This window comes from Python bivittatus, unplaced genomic scaffold (assembly GCF_059951505.1).
Source record: "Python bivittatus isolate LINGU-HERP-01145 unplaced genomic scaffold, Pbiv_v1 ctg000700_np1212, whole genome shotgun sequence".
Classification (NCBI taxonomy): Eukaryota; Metazoa; Chordata; class Lepidosauria; order Squamata; family Pythonidae; genus Python; species Python bivittatus.
The window spans coordinates 49460949-49486006 of NW_028277098.1; the positions used below are offsets into that span (position 1 = coordinate 49460949).

The window sequence follows — 25058 nt, forward strand, 5'->3', positions numbered from 1 at the left end:
CTTGTAATGCTCTCAGCAGACCACAAGATGGTGCTGATTTGTAACGAGTTATCTCAAAAGAAAGATGTCCTTTAAGTTGTGTATCAGATCCTGAGAAATAAGTAAACTCTATCTAAAACTACACAGAATATCCTACATTTACAGAAAAATAGAAATACAATTTCTAACATGAATAAAAGAAATTAAAACATAATGTAATGTCTAACTACAGCAGTTATCTATTCCTTAGAGAGATAAGCTGAATCCAGAAGCAAAGTCCTCTGCCTCTTTGACCCTGGCATTCCTCTGGCTTGTGGTAATTCCTGCCTTGTATCAGAGCTGTTGGGAAGATGGTACACTCCTTGTTTTTCCATCTCAGGTACCGAAACTCTTTGTGTCTCCAAAGATCTCCTTTTGTTTTCTAAATGAGCAATACTTTTTCTGTATTTAGGAGGGCAGGAACTGAGGGACTCTCTCAAACATACATGCTAAAGCCTGTACTTGAGAGAAGGTGTACATTCTAACTGAAACACTGTTTGCCATTTAGACTGGCAGGGAGACTACACTATTTTGAATGTAGGGTGGTTATTCACAAAATATGCATCAATATTTATGCCGACTGATGGAAAACAAGGTTGACTCCTGCCCAACAAGGAGCAGTGACTGCTGATACATGGCAGGTGATAAGAGCAGGTAACAATGGTTCAGGCTTTAGTAACATTCTTCCTCCCCTTCTACCCACCATGAAATTTGCTGTACAATTTGGAATCAATTATTGGAAAAGCTTTATATTTAACTATTGCCTCTTTATTTGGCCTGATTCTTAATAAAACTTGAGACTTCAGAAGCTTTCTGCTGAAAACAATTTAATAGATTGATTTTTCTCTGTTAACAAAATGACACTTCTCTTTACAAAAACATTTTACATGATTGTAAGAAGAAAGAAATCTAATTTCATGATGCACTTACCCAGTTTTAAAAGACATTTTCCCTACTACAAGTCCAGCATAAAGGAAAGGCTAGATATTTTCAAGCCAAATACAGTGGAACCTCGGTTTACGAACTTAATTCGTTCTGTGACTCTGGTCATACCCCGAATTGGTCGCAACCTGAAGGAAATTTCCCCATAAGGTTCAATGTAATTACCATTAATCCGTTCTGGCGTGGACGACAGGGAGGCAGCTATTGCCTGGAGGGAGAGTCCCCCTCCCTATGACCACGTGTCAGGGGCGGAAAAATGGCCGCGGACCATGTGTCAGGGGCGGAAAAATGGCCGCGTATCCTGTTCGTACCCCGAGGCGGAGTTCACAAACCGAGGTAAATTTTTGCAGCCAGAGCTGGTCGTAACCCGAAAAGTTTGTTAACAGAGGCGTTCGTAACCCAAGGTTCCACTGTATAACAAATGTCTCCACTGTACCTTATGCCATTGTGGACTCAGCACTAGAGAACTGAGAAAAAGGTAAGAAAATTGCAGTGAAGATTTTGAGAGAGAGAAGAGTTTATTACAGTCACAGACCAGCACAAGGTTTTGACTAATAGTGTGGCACAGTTAAGTCTATGTGTTTCCCTTAAACCTCAAATGTATTCTTAAATCTTTCTGGTAACGTTTTTATTATAAAACAATGCTGGAATCGTTTTATATTAATTGCTTTTTTGTTACACAGTAAGTAGGAATCTAATGCTTAGCACAAGAAGTGAAGACTGCTAATGTAAAAGATGATACTCTTTCTTTTGGTAGTATATCTACAGTTTAAACTGCAAACAAGATTAAATGTTTAGAAGAACATTTAGAACATACTACTCAAAGTATAATAAAGGCATTCACTATGTGGAAATACCTTTGGCCCAGAATAGCATTTTTTTAAATCACTGAAATACTCTTTGTTATAAAATTACCTCAGAAGTATCTGACTGCTTTCATTATAATTTGCTGGTAATAAAACTTTAGCTGCCATCTCAGTGGAAATCTTCTGTGCATGCATACACATGTTCAGACAACATGGGAAAGCCTTCAAAACAGCTACACTGAGCCTTCAAGAGGATATGCTGCCAGGTGCTAAGTGAAGCACCACTCTAAATGCATTACATAATCCTGATACTGAAGTACCCAGAATCAACTTCAAGAATAGGTCCCACTGCTGTGAACTGGTTCATATTTGTACCAAATTTGGTAAAAAATTAAGAGAAACCAAATTCCACTGAAGCCACACAAATGAAAACCAAATAATCTGAAAAACACCTGTAAGTGTTCAGCACATCCCCTTTTTCCTAATTCATTTCTCCATGGCTACTGTTGTAAATTTAATGAATTAAATAATTAAACTATTATTTTCTGTTAAGATTTCCAAGTTCATTTTCATGCATTGTGAATACTGCTTACGTTTTGTACTCCTTTTCTCCCATAAGGCTCTGCATTTTGTGTGTGTTTACTTAGAATCTTCTGCTTCCTTCATCTTAAAACTTAGATATTTTTCTGGACAGTAATTCACAATAATTAATGTGACAAATACAGCAGATGCAGACACTATAGTTAAAATTACTCTCAAGGCTTTAAACCAGTTGGGATAGGTGGGAAGAAGGACAATGTCATAATGCAGGGCTATCATTAAACCTATGATAACCATGACTCCAGCTGTAGTGAGATCTTTAAAAAGCAAGGTAAACCAGGCTATTAATGAAGGAACTATGCTGTTAGCCAAATTAAGCCAATCAGGTTTTGCAGGACTACCTTCTGGAAGAGTAAATCCCCACCTGATCCCTCCTAGGAAAGACAGCATAGAGGCACTATATGTAATTTGAGCAAATGCCAACTCTGGATAGGAGACCTTCTGGATAGCCATTACTAATGGCACGGAAACTAATGGAATTAATCCTGCAACTGCTAAATGAATGGCAGGTTTTGGAGAGTCCTTGAGTGATGCCCAGTCAAATAGTGGGGTATCCAGCTTATCAGATGCATGTTCTGAAGGCTTTTTTCTCTTCCAGCTGCAAGTGGAGGAATGGAAGTCCTGGATCTTAGTTGGGCACAAAGATGCATGTTTAAATAGCTGTAATTTTGGTGGGAAAATCCGACGATATTCAAAAGGAGAATAGCAAAATTTATTCCTAGGCTGTTGAAATCTTTGAAGGTATATTATCTGCAATTGAAATAAAAAACACCTGTCACCAAAATGTGTGATAGCTTAAATATAGCTTAAAGACGCAACTGCTACACATTTTGTCTCAAACTTATTCTTTTACCTAAATACTTTCTAAAATCATATAAAAACTCTTATTTGGGATCTGCGATACATTCCCATTCAAGGCATAAAGCATCAGGAATTCCTATACAATTTACTAATGCTTAAAATGATTAACAGAAGAAAAATAGGGGTGAAAAAAAGATTTAAATTAAGCTATTCTCACCCCACAGGAAGTGTTCTGATGCTGTTCAGCATCAGAGTACTTCCTGTGAGATAAGACAGCCTATTTCATATTGAAAATATTTTCCATATCTCTAGTATCTTTCCAGAGAAAATATAAAGTGTATGCAATTATACTCATCTTCACTGCAATGCATGTATATGAAATGCAAGTAGAAGAAAAGTGAATTAATATTGCCAGAGCATTTCCAGGTACCTACATTTATAATGGAAAAGTGTTTTTCTCTCTATTCATGAATAATTACTACATAACACTATATATTTTAGTACTATAATTAATACATGTTGAGCATGTTGATTTTATGTCTTCATTATTCTAATCAAAATAGAATTTTTTAAGAGAACATAATTTAAAATGTTAATCTCTTTTAACATGTGAGAGAACCATCACAAGAGCTGCACACATTAAATACATGGGGAGATTTCACAAAAGCTACAAAACTATTGACATCTCTTCTGGAAAACAAATATTAGGATTATCTTTTTATTCAAGTGTGTAATGGAGGTTGTTCTCTTAAAAAAACAAAAAATTAAAATTAAATACAATTCAACTGTCTGGGAGAATTTTACCTTGGAAGGAACTTGGAAACAACATCGTTGTATAAAATGGAACATTTTCACAGACCTTAAAAGACAGAGAAAAGGTTAGATGGTTAACATTAGAATAACATGCATGAATATTGGATGACATCTTCCACATCACTAAAATATGCTACACCGAAACAATCTTGTTCAAATGTAACTTAGGTATAGGATATCTAAGATATAGCAGTTATAATTGGAAAGAGAGAGCCTAGCAGCTAAAGCTGTTGAAAGACATCACTGTAAACAGCTTTAACTATCAAATTAATACTAGGTGTAATATAGTACAGCATATGAGCAATGACTATATAATACTGTGTTATGCACTATCATGTGTCCCTGATATCCCATTGCTTATGACAGGTTTCGCTGTATACTCTGCTGTGGAATATCATTTGTGTTGTAAGAATACAAGGCAAATACTCCTTCAAATTAAGTTCAGCTCCTAATAACAAGATAGACAAAGCTGTGTAGTTTTCTTGGCAATAATAGAGAATATTTTGCCACTGCCTTCCAGGATATTTGTTCAACTTTCCAATCTAGTTGCCAATCAAGGAATTTTCTGATAGTTTCCTATCTGTGTACTAATCAGATCTGGCAGTACTTACCTTTTCCAAGATCAGCTAAGTATTATTACCCGCTGGAAATGACAGTTCCCTAAATTCATTTTAATGGCACAGAAACACCTTCTCATACTAGGAAAATTTTGAAATAAAAATATGCATTTAGGTCACATCTGTACAACACTCTAACCTGTAGTTAACCAAATCATGGTTACTGAATTAACCCAATTGTCTGGCTTCACACAAATACTAAACCAGATGCCAACCCATGCTATCAGTGTGTTTGCACAACACATTCAGCCAAAAACTAGCCTCAGGAGTCCCCAATACGGCACTCACAGACATCGATTTTGATGTTAACAACACTCTATTCTCACCTGATTTTATTCTACTTTTGAGTATTTTAAATTAAATGGTCAGTTAGCATGCTCCTAGCCTCAAGCATAATCTCTTGCTAAGAATGATTCCAGGCTCATGCATACTCTGGAGAGAAAAAGAAAAAAGAAAAAAATTGCAGCCTAATGCTCTGGAAATAGATTTACAGTATCTGCCCAGAAAAATACAGTAGACAGTATCCAGGGATGTTAGAGAAAAGCCACTTTACCAATTTGCCTTCTGGTAAATGAGTGCCTTGTGTTGGCAAAATCTACTTTCTACTAGAACATTTTCCCAAAATTCCAAATGTGCCCCTGCCCCAAATGGTTGGAAATTCCTGAACCCTTAACCACATTTTTACCAGTAGTTATATCTATTTATCACACACAATGTATATAATGTATGAAAAATCTCAATCTAGAACAAGATTGATATGTCTCAGTATTATTATAGCCCCAGTATTATTATAATGTACTAACTAGTTGTGGAACCAAACTAGTAAAACAGTTTACTCAAATCAGGATATATGCAACACATATTTCTATAAGATAAAACATAATAGTCAAGTTCAACTCTTGGTGCTTTCATGTACAGTCCATGTAGTTTTCTCGGTAACAATCTAAAAGCGATTTTTCCATTGTCTGTTTATTCAGCTTCCCAGTTATCAGCAGTCTTGGTATCTCTCAGTGGTCTCCTATGCAGGTCTGACCATGCTTAACATCTGAGATCAACTAGTGCATGTGTGTGCATTTATATGAAGGTATATACAAATTTTAAAATTTAATTTTAAAAACCTTTAAAAAATTAAATCCTTCTTGCCTTCTCCTCAGTTATTACACCAAAAGTACATTCTTCTTTCCTTTACCGACTTCGTTATCAGTATCTGAATACTTCCACCCCGATTATACTCAGCCCCACGTCTCCTCGTGTCCCTCTCCCCACTTACATGACTGGAGATACTCACCATATACCAGCAAGAAGAACTGAGAAAGCTAACAGAGAAGCTGACACTCAGAAGAGAATCCAAAGCGGGTCACCCGGTATTTGGTTTAGTTTTCGCAAAAAAAAAACCCCACGTTCCTAAATGGTTTTCCAGATTCGAAAAGGCGGCTTTCCAGAAAGCCTGAGGGAGCCTGCAGCATAAAAATTGACGAGTTTCCTATAATATTGTACGAAGTAAGAGAAACTTATTTTTGTGGGGTAAGCACGTCCCTAGAAATATCTAAGTCGACTCCAGCAACACCCGAGACATCATCCGCTAGAAAGGCCCTTCCTTTGCTCCCATTTAAGTCCGCCGGGTCCGCGTGTCACACCATTAGGCTCTCCGCCTGAAACAGAGGCTTCCCTTCAGTTCCTGCTTTCTATAAGAAACACACGTGTCTGCCCGGTTTTCTACTTTTGGACTGTTTGCTAGTGCTGCTTTCTTTTGCCTGAAGGATGGCTTTAATTCTGAAAATTGTGCGGCATTTGGTTGACTACTGTGGGGCAGTATATGCAAAAAAAACCCGAAGCCATGATTTCTGTGGTTTACTGCATGAATTGGATCAATGTAACATCAGGAACCATAAACCATGGTTTACAAATGACCGGGACTACATAACAATAACATACTGTACTAAGATGCAACGAAAAAAAGCCCATTTTGGCTTTATAGGTGCTCAATCCAGAATTAAGATCCACCAGGACTCTTTCTTATTATTCGGATGTTTTTATACATAACTTTTTACATTCATTGCATCCTTATGGTACATAAAATGCTAATTATGCCCTACGTTTATATATTTTAGAATATAACTATAGGATAACTTGAATTATAACATATCAAATAAATATTTTAATGTGTTACAATTATATCCTGCTTTTCCTCCAGGAGCAAAAAGAGGCTTACAGAACATTCTCTCCTCCAATTTTTCCCCAAAAACTCTGTGTGAGATGAAGCCCAAAGTCATTTTACTAAGCTTTCATGGCTAGCAGTAGATCTGAACCTGGGTCTCCCCAGTCCTAGTTCAACACCTTAATTATGGACAATTCTGGTTCATATTTATAGGCAGAATGATTTAACAACTTTTCTTGTGTGCTTCTGAGACAATTTTCACACTGACAAAATTGTCATTCCCATCTCACCCAGTTTTGCACTGAATAAGGAAGTGTGAAAGATCCTTTATTTGACAGAACAATAAAAAGATGCAGCTATTTCTGTCCAAAAGGACACTACTTAAAATTCTAGAAAATGGAAACGTAACATTTACTGTCTGATGCTCTGAACAGTCAGCTTTTCTAAAGATATTGTAGAAACATTTAACTAATTCGTATGAATCAACAAACACAACATACAGTATTTCACATTATGCTTCATAATAAATATCCTTTTTAATTATCCATAAAAATACTATTGCCTTCTACTATACGTTTTCGCTTTGCTGTAAGTAAAATAATTTTTGTCTTATTTGGCATACTTTAATTGGCATCAAAGAAAAATGTACAGAAAAAAATGAAAAACCAGCAGATATTGCTTGTATGGCAGAGAAAGGATATATAAACATACCATAGTTATTAATGGTTACCTAGGTGATAGTTTACCAGGTTAACCCAATTCAGCACCAAATGGTGGATCATAAACTAATTACATTGGCTGCATACGTACAACACATCAGCTGTATTTATCTGACGGATTAATCTACAATAGATTTAACTGTGTTTCCTCAAACAGGTTTTCTGAGTTTGCATAATGCTTTGAGCCATAAACAGACAATTTGCACAGGCTAGGCTAGCATATGATTGTGGCTCAGTGTGTTCTGTAAAGATAGTTTGTCAACAGTGTTGTCTTGTAAAAAAAAAAAAAAAGCTAGCTGTCCCTGTATTTTATGGTTTGGTGCACAATTTACAGTAGTGGATTCCTGTGCTGAGTAGGGAGAACTGATTTTTTTTCTTTCTTTTGAATTATTATTTTTAATAGAAATGACCCAGTTTGTATAGTGACAATAGTTCAGAAACAGAGAATTATTTAGAAGAACAGACAATCTAGAGTCTTTGCCATTGGCTGGCATGCTTTTGTAGCTATTTGAGATCATAAATTTTATTTTAGTAGCTTTTTTAAAAATTACAGATCAATGTTCTAACCTACAATCACTTGTAAATGCATAGTTTTTATGTACTGTAAGAAGAGGAATACATTAACTGATTCAGAATCTACATCTTATCTAGATCTGGCTCATTCACAGGAACGTAAAAGACCATTTACAAGGGCAAGTTGGTCTAACATTCCTTACTCAGTAAATTTTACTGGCTCATGGATGTCTTTACACAAGACAACTTATGGCTTACAACTACAGCCTCTAAGCTAAAACCAAATACTCAAAATGTTAGTTTATTGTATAAACCAGGCCACTTTAAGCCCTAATTGGTTTAACTTCCTACATGACCAGCCATCAGTTAAAAATCATGGTTTATGGTTAATAATTCAATATTAAATGTATATGATGCCTGACTCCGTGACACTGGGTTTACAAATTGTTAAAAACATTTAGAAACAAGGAAACAATGCAAAAAACACAAAAGAAACAAAGATGGCAGAGAAACAGGGACAAACACAGCCAGAAAAGTATGATTGAGGGTTTATGGAACTTACCACTTTTTATTTAACATAATAGGTACCTACAAATAAAGCTTTTTACTAGGTTTTTCTTACATAACAGACATATCCTTACTTTTGTATGGGGAAAACTAATGTTAGTTTGATTTCTTTAAAGCATGCAGAGAACTGCAGGAGAAAAGTAAAACTTTACTATGTTTCCATAGCCCACTTAGTTCCAAACTGGTCGGCACCGTTTTAGACTGTGCAAACCCTCCCAATATGGTTAGTTTATTGTCCACGAGAGCCCTGGACAATGAAGTGAGTTATCTACGGGTAACCGTAATGCGAGAACACAGACGCTACCGTGCAGTAACAGTAGGGTTGTGCCAACTGGAGAGCGGCCGAGAACAAAGCGTGAGAGATATAGTTGCATACCGAGCTGAGCATAACTTAACGCCAACAGAATGATACACGCTCACGCATGCGCAAAAGAGAACTGGCGGACGCGAGCGTTCCGAGGAGTCTTTGATAGGCGGTACGCGTGTGGGTATTTTGTATGGCTTACCGAGTGAGCGCGCGTGCGCTCCACCCTTGGCACGGGCTGGGCCAGGTGGGCGTGTTTCTTTCCCCTAACCCCCCCTCGCGTGAGTAGCCCCGCCCCACTCCGGCCCTCGGCCGGTCCGGGCAGCCATTTTGGGCAGAGCTTTGTTATGATTCGGTCTGAGGAACTGAAGCTACGGAGAGAGTGAGGGGGCGAGTTGGGGCCTGGTTCGGTGAGCACGGCCTTGCGTGGAAAAAAGAGAAGAGGAGCTGGACTTGAGGAGGGAGTTGAGTGGCTGCCAGCGTCGGGGGAGATACTGAGGTAGGGAGCCAGCCGGGGGAGTCCAAGGTAGACAAGGGGGCGGGAGTGTAAATAAGTGGTGCTTTGGGAACAGGAATTGGAAGAGAGGAAGGAAGAAGGTGGCTGAAGGCCTGCTGTATTGATCTGGTGGGTGAGGGAATAGGTGGGGGGAGTTGTTGGAGGACGGTGGCTGCGGAAGCGTTTGGAGGAGAGCGTTGGGATGAGCGGTGGACGGAGAGATGCTGGAGACGGGTTTGGGCAGGAGGCGGTGTTAGGAAGAAAGGTAGTTTCGAGACCCAGTTTCTGTGAGAAATGGAGGCGGAGGAAGAGGAGGATGGTGTTAGAAAAGCTGGAGACGGGAGGGGTGTGAGAGAGCTTCGATTGGGCCGGAGACGATTGATAGCAGGCTGCGGTAGGCCCCGAAGTGCAAACTTGAGTGGGGGCGGGGTGGGCAGGGCGGCTGGCGTGTGATTTGAAGAGTAGACGAGAGACGGTATTTGTAGAGGAAGGCGTGAGGATTTTGGTGGAAGTGCCGCTGTAGAAAGAGGGAAGAAACGACGGCAACTTCGCGGTGTCGTCGAAAAGGGGTCGCAAGCGGAATACACGCCTTAGAGTAGGAAGTGTGATAGTTCGGAAGAGTCCTTGGGTGCCGAGTGTGCAGAATAGGGTAAATCTGGCTCGCGAGGAAACAATTTGTTATGTTTCGCGCGATGAAGCAAAACTGGAAATGTTTAGAAGGTTTAGCTCAGTTTTGGTACCTGGGAAACAGTTTTTACTATTTTTCAAGCCCCAGTTATTAAGGAAGAAATATCAGTGGCAAGGATTTGATCAAGTAATATTCGCCTGTTCTGCAAAAACATAGTTTTTGTAAGATGATTTTTGTTTTTTGTTTTTGCTAAGAAGGAAGGATTGACTTGTACTAAACTAAATCATGGTTTCCTAAATGAATCCTCTTGCCTGTTATGCATAGCACTAAACCAGAAGCTAACCACATTGTCTAGATTCATAGGATGTATTTAAACCAGAAAGCAGCCAGCCACATTTTAGCCAGCATATTGTGCTAATCTAGCCACTATTGCTGAAGTTTAAATAAGATTTTTAGTTAGGTAATCCTGAAGTCTTTGGTTATAAATACCTCTGTCTTGGAAGAAACATATTTGGGGAAATTTGAAATTAATTTCCCAGAGGGGTTGGATGTACACATCTTTTTATTTTATTTTATTGAATAAATAATCATAAATGGGTTCACACAACATGCCAAGTTAGAAGTAAACTGCATTTCCAGCCAATATTTTTGGAATGCTTTCCACAAAGTGGCTTGACAGTCATTTATACTTAAGTTCCAGGGAACATATTTTATTTAGAGATTTATATGCACACTTTCAAAAGCTTCCCCAAAGTGGTCTAAATAAACAATTTAAATTCAATATTTAAGAATTTAAATCTAAAACAGCATTAAAAAACCCCTAGCACCTATGATAGTATCCTAAAGCACCTTACAATTCCCTGTAACTGCAGATTGTAGGGAGAGTTGTTATTAGGTAAAGTTTCAAGAATTTTTGTTGACTCTTTATAGAGTTTCTTTCTGAAAAATTCCTGATAAACTTTTGAGGGACCCCAATCCTGGAACATAGTTTGAACCATTGGACTAGATGTTATTTATTTGAGACTAGAATAGGGATTCTCAACCATTTCCTTCATGTAAACTACTGCTGGATTGTCAGAGTTGCTTTGGGCTACCATGAAGGCAAGCTATATTCAACATTTTTAACAGCTTGTTCTGATGGTTCAATGTGGAGCAAGCATTTATTCACATTGCTATCACACAAGTGTTTGATTTAAATCCAGGGAATGTTAAATTTACCCAAGATGCTTGAGCAGAAAATTATTGCTAATATTTTAATACTAGATATAATACATAATAGGTATATTGGATTATATTATTACTTTATTTCTTGTGGATCACAAATTGAGAAAAAATTGGCTAGAACATTTTTTTCAAGTTGAATTGGCCACTAACTTAAAGCTACTCACTTTCCCCACTAGTAAGGGATATTAATTAAAATATTTTATGATCCTGGAAAAAATGAAAACCTAATAAAATTGTACATTTGGACACTTACCAAATCTCTGTATATAACTTAGTGGCTCTATCTTCCTCATCTAACCATATCCCTAAATTATGTGTATACATATTATATATTATTTGGCCGGGATTAAAGTAGTAAGATATCTGTTAATAATTTGGATGTGGCAAATTGGGCCTTGTTTCTATTGGAGGCTTTACTTTTAATGATATCCCTATATATTATGTAATAACTTACTTACGGTAACACTATATTTCCACTGTATTTGAATTGCTTAGTTAAAAAACTGGTCTAGAAGCACTCTGCAGATTATATGGATATCTGTGGAACCGATCTAAATAAACAGACTACAGTCTGATACAGTATCACCCAACATTGGAGCAGGAAGAAGGCTCCCCAGCAATCATGTTTTATCATATAAGCCTATGATACTGTAGATAAGAATCTTTCCACTTTTTGTACACTAAAATTCTAGAAATAATTGTGAAGTATGTCATTATTTCTATTCATTAAGCAATAGAAATAAGTTATTAGCTCATCCAACATTTTGGTTGATGAAACCACATTAATTTATGACTGAAAAATAATAGGGATGAACATTATAGTGGGCGTATATAGCCATAGAAAACAAGCTAGTAGACAACTGAATATATTCTTGTTTAAATAGCATATAGTTGCTGTTATGATCTATTCTTAATATTCCAACGCTTGTACTATATATATTGTTGGGGAGAACAAAACTAGATATTCATTTACTTTGAATTTTCCTTTCTTTTTTTAAAAAAACCCAGAGCATTAAACTTCTGAAGTAAATTAAGTAATGCATGTTTCTCCAGTGTAATCTTGTTCTTATCTGTTTGAGCAAAAAGTAATAGTTTACACAGTTGAGCATTTTTTATAATTTGGCTACATACAAACATGAACTGCTCCTTTTCTGTTTACAATACACAGTTGTAAGGTATTAATATCAGTATAATCCAAAAAGGAAGCTACAGAAAATTGTGTTTTAAATTCCCTGTGATACCTATTAAGCAGGTAGTACTGTAAGTAAAGCTTCTGTTCAGTTTGATTAAATTCATACTTCATATTTGTTGAATTGATTATACTTCATACAGTTTCTCTTAATTATGTAGTAACCTGCTTCTCTCTTCACAAATTATAAATTAAGTAGGCCATATATTTTTGTAATTAAGGTGTCAGAATTACATACATCTGGATACTCATAATGGAGTTCAGATGTTAAATTAATCTTTACTTTAAGTGGACAGAAATGTGACCTATAAATGTCATATGCTACCATTCATGTCCTTGCTTCCCTGTATGCATGAACATCTAGCTCCTTTTTAACAATTATAGTTTTTATCATTTATAATTGTTAGACATAATTGAGTTTTTAATTATTTCCCCAAGTATAATAATTGATTTAAATCTGAATTATTTTTTAGAATTACATAGCTCAAGACTGCTTACATTAAAAACTCAATAGAAACAAACAGAAAACAAAATGTATAAAAATGAAATGACACTATGGGGAAGTACATAAAACACTTCGGCCCATGGCCTGTTTGAAAAGTCAGGTTTTCTTTGCCTTCCTAAAGTAGGGTAGAGATGGTGCAAAATGGACCTCTGGGCAAATGTTCCAGAGGGTAGGAGCTGTAACAGGGAAGGCATGCCTCCAGGATCCAATAAGATAGCATTGTTTAACAGAAGGGACCTAGAGTTTGCCCACTCTGGCACCTCTTATAGGAGGGGTAAAGACAATTGAGAAGAGCAGTTGCATAGATATTCCAGACTTGTAGGCTATTTGTAGGCTACTAATTGTCAAAAGCATTTTCTCTGGACAGTTTTAATAGTGCCTGGAGGCAATAACTTATTTTGATGTGACAATACCTAGAAAGATACATATCAGGTAGTGAAACCAAATATGGATATATTACTACAGTAGTAGAAATGAAATATATTTTGAGATACTGTACAGATAATACTTTAAAAAGGCATATCTTGCCATGGGTAATTTCTACTCTTTGTAGTATTCTTCTGCATGTTCCTAAAAGGTATTTTTCAGCAATTTAATGCACTGTTTCAAAGTCTTAATGAGATAAATTCTTTCTCTTGAATTTCTTTAAAGGAAATTCAGTCTTCAGTGAAGGTTTTACATTTTCTTAAGAATGGGATTATTTTGCTTACTGGAAACTTTCCTTCATGGGCCATCCTGGAATTGGCATATTTTATACTTGTTATAAATTAGATATGTTCAGCTGCTTGAAAAATATGGAGTTCGCTCTTTTCAGCTGCAAAAGAGATAGCATGCAATAGAACAACTCTTTCATTTTATGAATATGCTAAAATAATAATATGGGGGAATCCAAACTTCAAATTAGTAAGACAGTTATTTTGTTGGAAGACCTGCATAGTGTCCAATGTATATTTTAACCTATTAATAAGAATATATTATAATTTCTTGTTATCTAAAGGATTAGAATATATAAGTACTGAGAAAAATGGCAGTATGTTTAGTTAAACAATAGATTGTGATGTCAAGACATTGATCAACTGCTGTAAATATTTCAGAATACTTCTCTAATACTGGAGAATTTAATAGTTTATGGAATAATAAGATTGTAATAACTATATATGAACAGTTTTTAGAACGTGTAATGTATATATTCAGAAGCAGAGGGAGGCATAGAATTAGGAATTAGAATGTTCAGTACAAGGTCAACAGAAGACCACTTTACCATATAGATGTCATGTGCCTGTAGATATAAAATAACAATTAAAACAAATATTATTTTGTATGTATTGGACACATGTGTCTTTTTAAGAACCTGGGATGAATGTGGAGTATTCATCTTAATAGGATTATGAATTGTCTGAAGAATTGTATTATCAGTACAGATAGTCCCCAGTTTAAGAACTAGTTCTGTTCCCAAGGTCTGTCCTTAAGTCGAATTTAATTGTAAGCTGGAATGGTACAGTATAATACCGTAGAAGTAGTATTGTGTAATTAACTCGAACCACTGTGTATTTAACTCGAATCATTGTGTATTCAACTTGAATTTTGCTACAGTAGGCTCTGTTCTTAACTGTGGGTCATCTGTAACCCAGGCGTTCTTAATCCAGGAACTACCTGTATCATAAATGAAGGTTGGCATTATTTTAGTTAAGATACCTTCTAGCATTTAGATATGGACTGGCAGCACTAAGTGCTTCAGAATCTCTACAGTATTAGAGGACTTAATGTTTTCTTTTTGAAATAATGTTATTCTTTAAATACTGTACAAATTTATAACAGCAAACTTGTAAGAATTATAAAATAATGTTTTCAGAATACATTACAGGAATTGCTGGAGAAAGTTTTGCTGGAAAGCTATATGAGGGTGCAGTGGAGGCAACAAGGCAAACTCTGGTGCCTTCACTACCATGCAGTAGGTGCGATTATGTCATGTAACCTGGTTAGCTATATGAATTCTCTGATACTATACCCATAATGGTTGTTTCAGATACAGTAATTCAAAGAGAACCAAATGGAGTATTGTAGAAATAGCACCTTTTTTTTTTTTTGGTGCCTTTGAATCAATGTTGATTCCTGGCTACTGCCTGGACTGGCCCATTGCAGTTTTCTTGGCAACATTTTGGAAGTGGTTTGCCATTGCCTACTTCCTAGGGCTGAGAGAGAGTGACTGGCCCAAGGTCACCCAGCTGGCTTTATGTCTAAGGCAGGGCTAGAACTCACAGCCTCCTGGTTTCTAGCCTGGTGCCTTAACCGCTGTACCAAACTGGGTCTCTGGAGGTAGCACTGGATAGAAGTAGCACTTATCTACTCCAACACCGGAATCCGGATTAAAGTATCTATGATATACCAATGTCCGCTAATTTTAACACATTCAGCAAAGGGGAGTATTTAATTTTTATTGGTAATACTGTAGATTCCATTCTTGAATGGTTCTTACATATAGAAAAAGCTTTCTAAATTGAATTCCTGTAAATTAAACCCACTGTTCTGTACCTTGGAGCCTTGTGTAATATGGTAACAGGTTATGTATTATATCCTTTCATGTATTTGAAGAGAGTTGTCATATGCCTCTCAGTTTTGTTATAAGTCTAAACATTTCCCATTCCTTCAGTCTTTCTTTATAGGTTTAATTTCTACTCCCTTGATGATCTTCATTGCCCTTCTCTGAACCTGCTCCAGAGTGTCTGAATTCTTTTTAAAGTGTGATATACAGAATGGGATATAATACTTGAGGTGGGAGTCTGATCAATACAAAATTAAATTGAAGTGTTACTTATACTTTATTGTCCAGTTTATCGAACCATTAGTCATTTTCTTTTTATAACTTAGGATATTTTTAAAAGTTCCTCATATTCCAAGCAGACTAGATAAATTGTTCTTACACATTCTTTTTGAATTCTTTTAATAATTGACTGTTATAAAAATGCTATAGTGTTCAAACTTTCAGAAGCCAGGGCACTTTGAAACTTGATGCCAGTTTGCAAGTTTTACTTTGTACATTTGTATGGATACATTAAGATACAACAACCAGAATTTTGTGCAAAATGCTTGGAATTCTGAGCTCAGGATTTTGTTTGGAATACTAGAGTTGAATGGAGTTCATTGATTTTTAACAGGGAACTTGACTCTTGGTATCTCTAAGCTACATTGATTTTGTTGGTATAATTTAGAGGCAATTTTTGCTTTTGGATAGGGATCATTTTGTAAACTATTGATAAACCAGAAATGCTTGCTGAACTAGTGTATCTCTAGAGATCTTCTAATGGGTCATATTTACCTTTGCCTACCCCTGTTTGAGAGCTGATGGTTAAAGCATCAGGCTAGAAACTAGGAGACCGTGAATTCTAGTCCTGCCTAGGCACAAAGCCAGCTGGTGACCTTGGGCCAGTCACTTTCTCTCAGCCCTAGGAAGAAGGCAATGGCAAACCACTTCTGAAAAAACCTTGCCAAGAAAACTGCAGGGACTTCTCCAGGCAGTCTCCGAGAATCGGACACAATTGAATAGATTAAAAAAAAAAACCTGTTTTAGATAACTAAAGCTGTAGTTTAATAATTCATAATTTCTTCTCTGGCTGTGTCACCAGCAGACTATTAAGGACAACTGACAAAATAGAGCTACTGAGTGTAAAAACTGAAGTGTATGTCTAAGGTTTTATAAACACTTCACTGTACTCTTATGCATACTAATTTAATGTAATATATGAAGCTGCTTTGAAAGGGTTGCATTATTTCAGATGATAGTATATTATATTTAATTAAAAGTGAAGCTTTTGATTCATAGTACTGTAGTTAAGAATATAGTGCTAAAGCTAGTTCTGAGCTTTTAGCGTGTTTCTGCTGTACAGTACAGTTAAAGTTGCTTATTTTTTACCTTTCTCACTGTCAGAGAGGGTAACAATCTGCAGGTACAGAACAGAGGGAAGAGGGAATGTGCTCCAAAGCTGTAAGTGCTGCAAGTGGTACACAAGATTAGGGGCATCTGAGTAAGGAGTTGTGGAGAGATGCATGTAGACCATGGATTGTTTAACTTCTATTATAATCCACCAGCTTTCTTTTTTTCAGCTTTAGACATACATTAAGTTACATCTGCAGTAAAATTGTTAAGGCCAGATTTTAGATTGATATAAATTGGGTTACAGTTCAGACTTAATTTAGTTTTTATAAGAAATATATTTGCTCTGTTTTCTTGGATCTAAGGTAGCTATCAGCCTGCATACACACATAAACTGACAATATGATGAAATACAATAATATTGTGAAATAGAATCTCAATTCAAGTTCTAGCAAATGCCTTTTTAAAGATCAAAACCTGTACCAGAATGCATACTGTATCTGAGTGGCATAGGCCACTCCAGGGCATCATTTTAGAATGTTGGCACCATAATGAGAAAGCTGTCTTCTTGGACACCTGCTGAATCACATTTGACTGCTTTTAAAGTAGAAAAGCAGGATAAAAATATTTAAAACAAGTAAATTTGACAGGATGATCCAAGGCAGGGCCTCTAATATTGAATGGAATATAGGAGAGAAATATATATACCCTGATTATTTAACTTTAGCAATTTCCTGAGGTGTGCTGTATGTCCAGATGCAGATTAATCAAGGCTTTAGTCAGTGTTAAGCTTCATTAATTAAGCATACTTTGATAATAAGGGTGATTTAGATAAGCAGTAAAATCTTTCTCAACCAGTCTTCTGAGCATTATCTTGCTAATACAGATTTGCCATTTGGACATCCCTAACTTTCCAAAAAAGAAAAAAAATCCAAAATAAATAGAGTTTCCTTTACGTGACTTTCAGGAAGGCACTTGTATTAATTCAATATGAGTGAATAAGCCTTGACCTAAGGCTTAGATACTATGTACTTCATTAATGAATGGAAAAGTTTTGCTTGTAGATAATTTCATGGTTCTGAATTTGTTGCTTTAAAAATGTTTTGAAAGGAAAAAAAATCCTATCAAGAAAAGTGGGAAGATCTGATGTAAGATTCAGTGTTGTGTAAGAGTTCAAGATCTATAGACTGATTCCCTTAAATTTATCGCAGGAATGAGATATTCTTGAAAACAGCTGTGTTTTTGACTGAAACAGTATTCTGTTTCTGCAGAATCACAGGTTGTGGGGGAGTAGTCAGGCAGTCAAGATCAAGAGTATCAATAAAAAAAATTGGCAAAAAAGTGATCCACTTCCAGTCCAACAGTCAAGGGCCAAAAACCATTTCTGAAAAGGGATGGGTGAAATACATGGTAAAGGTGAAAGCAAGGTTTATGAAATCTGTGTGCAAGTTTAGGGTTCTAGTCACAGACGACAAAGTGGGCTGTTAAAAGTGTTGTCTAACTTTCCATATATGTTTTTGTGTTCCTGCTGGTTGAGTTCCTCCTCCATATGCTCAGTGCTTTTCTCTGCAGTGGTTCTTGACAAGACTGTTGTTTCCAACCTCCCAGTCTAGTATATCTGCACCTCTCAGTAAACTCCTTCTCTAGTCGGTGGGGTAGGCACTGCTTAGGAGTCAGAAGTTGATGTTTCAGATCAGAATGATAAGTAATGGAATACATGCAGGTGACAAGAACATGCTCCTGTTCAGGTGCAATGCTAGAGCATTGATCAATGGGTAAGGGAAGTGTTACAGCTTCCACTTTTCACATATATCACATTCCTGTACTCCTTGGAATCCAAACTAGTAATGACCAAAAGTTTCTGGACTGATAAATCACAAACTTTTCTTCCTTTTATTTGGAGATAGCTTTGGTGTCCAGAATACTGTAATAGCTTTTATAGTTAAGATTTTTAGAACAAATGTATATACCATATTGCATATTTGCATTTATTCATACTGTACCTGAGTGTAGTAGTAAAATAAAAGTAGGAAACTGATATAAGTTTGTTTGATGGGTAATGGCTTGCTCCTAAGAAATGTAAGCAAAGATTGGCAAACACTTAAAAACACATTATTAAAATTCTGTAAGAAAGGCTGCATTCAAATAAATGTGTCAACTTGGGAGCAAGTACTTGGTTTTTGTTGGGTGCTGTTCTATGTCCAATTTTGTTTTACCATTCCCAGTTCCATCCACTGTAGGCAATACTTCCTGCTTCAAAAAGGTACGTAGTTTGGACCACGCTTCCTATATTGCAAATTGTGGTGTACACATAATGAAAATCGGTGTTATGGTGAATTTCAGGCATCATTCCTCAATAACTATATGAGGACCCTCAATTAATTTACCAAAGTGGGGGTGGCATACTAGTACTGAGCACAGATACTACACTTGTTAGCCTATACTGTTTCATTAGAAATAGAGATCTTAAATAATGTGTCTTTGATAATCCTTTTGGTCATTTTTATGTTTACTGATAGGTGGTATTATTTTTTCCCTCTTCACAGAGTACTTCGTGAACTCTACTCATTTTGATGGAAGAAGACTATTGCCCAAACGTGAACTCTTCATTAAAATACAACCATTTTTTTCTCTGTTTTTAAAAGCAACAATTCAACTACAGTAGAAGGATAGCTTGCTAGCTTGGCCCTTTACTTTTAGCTTTAATTGAATGCATAAATAGGAACAGTAGAAAGAGTAATAATTGAATCTTGTATCTTCAAGTTGCTTTTAGTTCCTTACCAAGGAAACTTAAGTGACATTATGTGAAAAGCCTTTCAAAATAGTGTTTTTAAGAAAGCTAATTTTTAGCAACTGTTAAAGATGAATCCTGCATTTTAGCACTTATAAGAACAAAGGTTTAATACACCAGAATTTGCAAGACTCCTCAGAATCTGTAACTCTCCTTTCCCCCTGCCCCTTTGTTTCAGATTCATTTGTTGCAGAAGATGAACAAAGTGGATTTGTGAAATTCACCATTAATTATGGGGCTTTTCTGAATGCTGTGCAAATTTGACAACTACTTTTGTAATGTAATAGCTGAATTATACAGCATTGTGACAACAGGGAACAGTTTAATGAGGTGAATGTAGTTGTAGCTTTCCAAAAATGCACACTGCATTTTAGGGGTTTTTTTTTCTCTCATGAGTTCAGAGAGCATTTAAGATGAGCAGCTAGAGGGGTAAGGGGTGCAGTCAGCACGAAGTGCGGCTTCTCGTGCTTCCTTTGGGACTCACCATTGCCACAGAGCTGGCATAGGTGCACCCTGGCGAAGGAAGGAACCTGGAAATCAAAGAAAGTATTAAAGTGAGAGTGGACTGCAAAGGCCAAACTGGGTAAGTCACTGTGGGACACTGTTTGCTTATAGCTCCACAGACATGTTCAATAAACTATATGAAGGAACATCTCTCAAAGTTTTTAATTTGTGCCATTGTAAACAAATTAGTGAACTACTTCTAGATAAGTAGACATCAACATAATTTGAAAAGAAAAGCCTGCTAGTGAAATACTGTTTGGGAGATGAAATGTACACTAAATTCTAAATAGTTTTATTTAGCTCCAGTAGCATCTGTAGGTGATGATGCTAAAACCTGACCTCTGATTATTTTGACTAAAGTGGCTTGAGGGAGTTGGAGTAGACAGGAGCCATAAGACTACTGGTGCTGAGTCAAATAAATTTCCATTAGCTCCTAGAAAGATGGTAAGGTGTTTTCCAAACTCTTGGGAGCATGCCCAGAAGTATCTGCTCTTTTCCATTATTTTTAGAAGGGTTGACAGTGTATGTGGTGGTTCTCTTGTCTTAGATCCTGGCCATGAGGTTTGATGCCTCACTTTATTGAAGAGAGACACTGGACCTAAATGGCGCAGCATGACTTTGTTCCTGCCTGGCTTAACTTCTCTACGCCACAGTCTGCCAAGGTAATTATTAAATCTTAGATCAACTGCTCAGGCAAATTTATGGTTAAATTGTCATTTTGATTATGAAATGCATAAATGACATTACATAATTTGAAGGGAAATTGGTCTTATAACTTTTCTTAAACTCTTAATCAAAATACTTCTTTATGGTTTAGGTATATCACTCAAAGATTTGTGCCTGTGCAGAACATCATTGCAGAACATTCTAATGCTGATCTTTTTGGTGGGACCTTATTCTGTATTGTGTATACTCCTAGTATAAGTAGTTCCATGTACTCCAGTGGCTGCATTGGGAGTAGTGTCCATTGGCTATTTCTCTTGGTCATTGCTGAGCTTTTTCTTTGGTTCAGTATTTTCCTAGATTTTGCTTTTCTTTACTACTCTTCTATTAAATCATTGTTCTTTAGTTCTTTATGGATGTATGATGTGCAAAATATTTATCTCTTGGTCTTTGGCTTTGTATATTTTCTTTTTAAAGTAAGTTAACCAAAGAATAAAGTTCTGCTACAGATAAACATTATCTGTTGTTTATGTTAAGCCATTACATAGAAACCTGTGTCTTTCCCACAGCTTTATCAAACAGGTACATTTGCAGTTGATTCTCATAGCGATCATGAGGAAATTCCATTTCAAGAGGTTCAGGTACTAAAAGAGTTGATGGTGTCAGTCCAAATAATGGGCAGCTAATGTGTCAATCAAAATAATGGGCAGAGAAAACAAAAGACTAAGAAGATAAAATGCTGAGGAGGCAATCAGAAGGATAGATTTCTCCTGTCACGTGGGCTTTTACAAGAGAGTAGAGCAGTTTCAAATTTTGTTTTGATATTTTGGTATTTGTGTTTTTCTGCTCTAAAGTTGGCTATAAGGCAGATATGGGCAAAGTCAACAGGCTGGAATCTAGTGAATTTGATCAGCAAGCTAGTATCAGTGAAGCTAGTTGCTGTATAGGTTCTGTTCTATTTTAGGGTGTAAATGAATTCACACCCTCTGTGAATTTAGTTTGAAGCATGTAAGATTCTGAATTAAGGGAGCAGATGACTCTTGAAAACAAAAATTCATTCCTTTTCTTTTTCTTTCCAACTTTTTTTCTAGGTCTGACTGCTATATATAATATTTAGAACTCTTAATAAACCAGCAATGCTCATTCTGGGAAAAATATATAGCCTTTACCATATTTCTTCCTCTCAGATCAGGTTTCTGAAGGAAGGGAGCTACCGCTTATTTAATCTCTGGTAAACCAGTGGCAGACAGGGCTTTCTTTGAAGAACAATGGCTGGTGACAGTATACCTAGTTAGCTCTCCCCAGGAATTCTAGGGAGGATGCAGTAAGATTGTGGAGGGGAGGAGGGAGAATTTACTCCCAAGCCACCACATCTTGTATACCCCACTACAGTCTTCCTGGACTCAGCTCTCAATTTCACAGTAACCATTACTAGTTATAACTCTGAACACTTTATTTGACCTTATAAAGTCTCCTTCCTTACTACAGCCAGCCATTTCTCAAAATAATACACTGGCAAAGTAAATATGGTTCCCTTCACAATGTATAGTCAGAGATTCCTCTCATCCCATTTATTTACTTAATTTATACCCCACTGTTCTAACTTTTTTTAAAAAAAGTAAAGAGTGTTTTAAGTTCACCTTTGAAGAGATACACATGTCCATGTAGTTTTCTTGGCCACAGTGTGCATGTAGTGTACTATTATATAAGCCAATCTGATCCAAGATAAGGACGTAAAATATATTGGATATTGTAATTTGTTTTTGCAACAGAATAATCTGTCTGTATTAAAAACAAATAAATTCTTAATTTTGACCTTATTTTTTTAATTAAAATGAATTAGTCATAGAGAGTGCTTATTTCATGATTATAAAGAATACTTAGTCCAACACTGAAAGATTGGCAGAAGCTTTTAGTCCTTAAGGGAGAATGTAGGTTAATTTTTAAGTTAGTACTATAGAAACAATACATAAAAGCAAATAAGATTTCTAAATACCATTTACTATGCAGTATAACAGAATCCATTATGGGTTGGTCCTAATCACAAATCAATATTTGTATTGAACTAAGTTGTATGATGATTTAATTAGGAATCTTTTGTATTATATAGACCAGTGTTTCTCACCCTTGGTGACTTGAAAATGTGTGGACTTCAACTCCCAGAATTCCCCAGCCAGTGTGCTAAAATCTAAAAAGATTCATGAAGGGATTTTAAACCCATCTGAAATTATACAAAGATTGGATTGGACTGAGGCATAGTTTCTTTAACCATATTTTATTGAATAAATCACATTTGACCAAAACCAAAAAAGCCCAGCTATAGAACAAAAGATGAACAATGAGATTGGTTTCAGTGTTTATAGATACTAAATGTTGAGAATATAAATATTAAAGAATTAATAAAAGTTCATAATTAGTATGTTAACTTAACAAGGAATATGGAAAATGTTCCATGCATGGAGCATCTAGAGTCAGGTGTTTTAATCTGGCAGGGATTGAAATGGGGCTGTTTGATTTGGACAGAAGTGGTGGTGGGGGAACAGGAAAAACTAAAGAACATTAGAGGTTCAGGGGAGGGAAGGTTTTGGAAATATATGAAGTATATAGGCTGCAGGGATATGCCACTATGGGACACGTGAAATGACAGAATGTGCTGCAGAGATAGGCCACAAGCAAGCTGGTGAGATATGCTACATTGGTACAGCAATGGCAGCAGTTTCCCCAAACTCATCTCTAATCCTTTGAGTATTTTTACTGCAGCATAACATGCAGTTACCACAATTTATTGATTTATAACTTTCATTTAGTGACATGGATTTTGGATTATTATCATTTATGTATATTACATTTTTCTCTTTCCTTCCATTCATTAATACATGTTCTTTACTATTTACATATTCTTCCTACATACCAAGTCACTATCATCCATATAGTATGGTCAGCAGCAGATGGGCCAGTACAGGTAGTCCTTGAGTTACAATGGCAATTGGGACTGGAATTGCTGTTGCTAAGTGACACAGTTGTAAAGTGGAATATCACATGCCCATGTTGGTTAGTGGCGAAAATTCTGGTAGTCCCAGTTGACCTCATTAAATAAGGACTGTCCAGGTTGTTAAGCGAGGACCTCATGTGATCATGACTTCTGACTTCCTGCCAACTTCCCCATTGACTTAGTTTGTGGGAAGCCAGCAGGGAATGTTGGAAATCATGATGATGTGGCTGAAGGGATGCTGCAACGGCAAAAACTTTGAGGACTGGTTGTAAGTCCTCCTCATTCAGCACCATTGCAAGTTTGAATGGTTGCTGAACGAGTGGTCGTAACCCAAGGACCACCTGTAATTACTGACCTTCACAACCCATCATAATTGTGGCCAATTGAGGCTTTCTGATAGTACTTCTTAGTAAGACAAAGCGTAGACTATATTACCATTGTTAGTTGTAGCCATGTCACATGTAGCATTCCCTGTTAAAGAGAGTCTCTGTTCATTTTGGCTACAAGTGCAACCAAAGCCCAAATTTACCCTAACAATGTTCATGCTGTCCCATCCAAGCTGGCATCTCTAATCTGGGGACTACCCTGGAAGCCAGTGTACTGTAGACTGCATCTCAGTACAGATAGTATTTGTAGTAGCAGTAGTTATTATTATTTTATTAAACTTGTATGCTGCCCTTGGTGGCTGACAACAATCAAATTACAATAACATCAGTAAAAGATGGCAAGCGTGACAGACCAGATGGAATGAAGCTATACAAGATCAGATAACTATCCAAAGGCCTGGGTGAAGAGCCAGGTCTTCACCACTCTTCTGGACAACAGAGTGGGGGCCATCTGGATCTTGGGGGGGAACCTAATTCTAGAGGGCAGGCACTGCTGCAGAGAAGGCATTGACATTAGATAGATGACATTGTGTAATCGAAGGAACTTGGAGTGTGCCAACCCTGCAAGATTGAAGTGGCCTACCTGGCAGACACTGTGGGAGTTATATGCAGTGTATTGATACGCTCAGGATATTTTGGTAAAACCATGTAACACATGTAGTTTAAAATGGAAACCTGATAAGAAAACATGACTTTATATTCTGACATTTAAAATAGAATGATTTTTTTCGAAATATTAGCAGAATCTGTTTCCTCTCATGAGATCTTGGCCATTTTTTTCATTTCTTGAATTTTAATTTTTTTAAAAAAATATTTATTTTGATGCCTGCTGCCTCTTGTACAGTGAAACCTACTGCTGGAAGTTGCTGATATTCCACCAGTATTATCTAACTAGATTGACTAATAGAGTGGTACAATGTTGGAAATATATGAAAAATAAATGGATTTCTG

At 36.5% G+C, this 25058-nt stretch overlaps 2 protein-coding genes across 4 annotated transcripts in view; one reads left to right on the top strand and one right to left on the bottom strand.

Moving 5' to 3' along the window:
- Nucleotides 1-5: 5 nt before the first annotated feature.
- TMEM69 (transmembrane protein 69) lies at nucleotides 6-6229 on the bottom strand. Its single transcript, XM_007420232.4, has 3 exons — nucleotides 5886-6229; nucleotides 3972-4026; nucleotides 6-3116 (listed from the first exon to the last, which is right to left on the bottom strand). Exons 2-3 carry the CDS (start codon nucleotides 4014-4016, stop codon nucleotides 2406-2408), a joined length of 756 nt encoding a protein of 251 aa, XP_007420294.1. The 5' UTR covers nucleotides 4017-4026; nucleotides 5886-6229; the 3' UTR covers nucleotides 6-2405.
- Nucleotides 6230-9159: 2930 nt separating this feature from the next.
- GPBP1L1 (GC-rich promoter binding protein 1 like 1) overlaps nucleotides 9160-25058 on the top strand; it is a 33385-nt gene continuing 17486 nt past the window's right edge. Inside the window, exons 1-4 of one of the 3 annotated variants that reach the window (XM_088128523.1) lie at nucleotides 9160-9357; nucleotides 15551-15672; nucleotides 19318-20145; nucleotides 20614-20728. In XM_088128523.1, coding sequence (XP_087984649.1) covers nucleotides 20669-20728 — 60 coding nt within the window. In that variant the 5' untranslated portion in view covers nucleotides 9160-9357; nucleotides 15551-15672; nucleotides 19318-20145; nucleotides 20614-20668. The remainder of the gene's footprint in view (nucleotides 9358-15550; nucleotides 15673-19317; nucleotides 20146-20613; nucleotides 20729-25058) is intronic. The other 2 variants (XM_015887383.3, XM_007420230.4) reach the window with 2 other exon arrangements.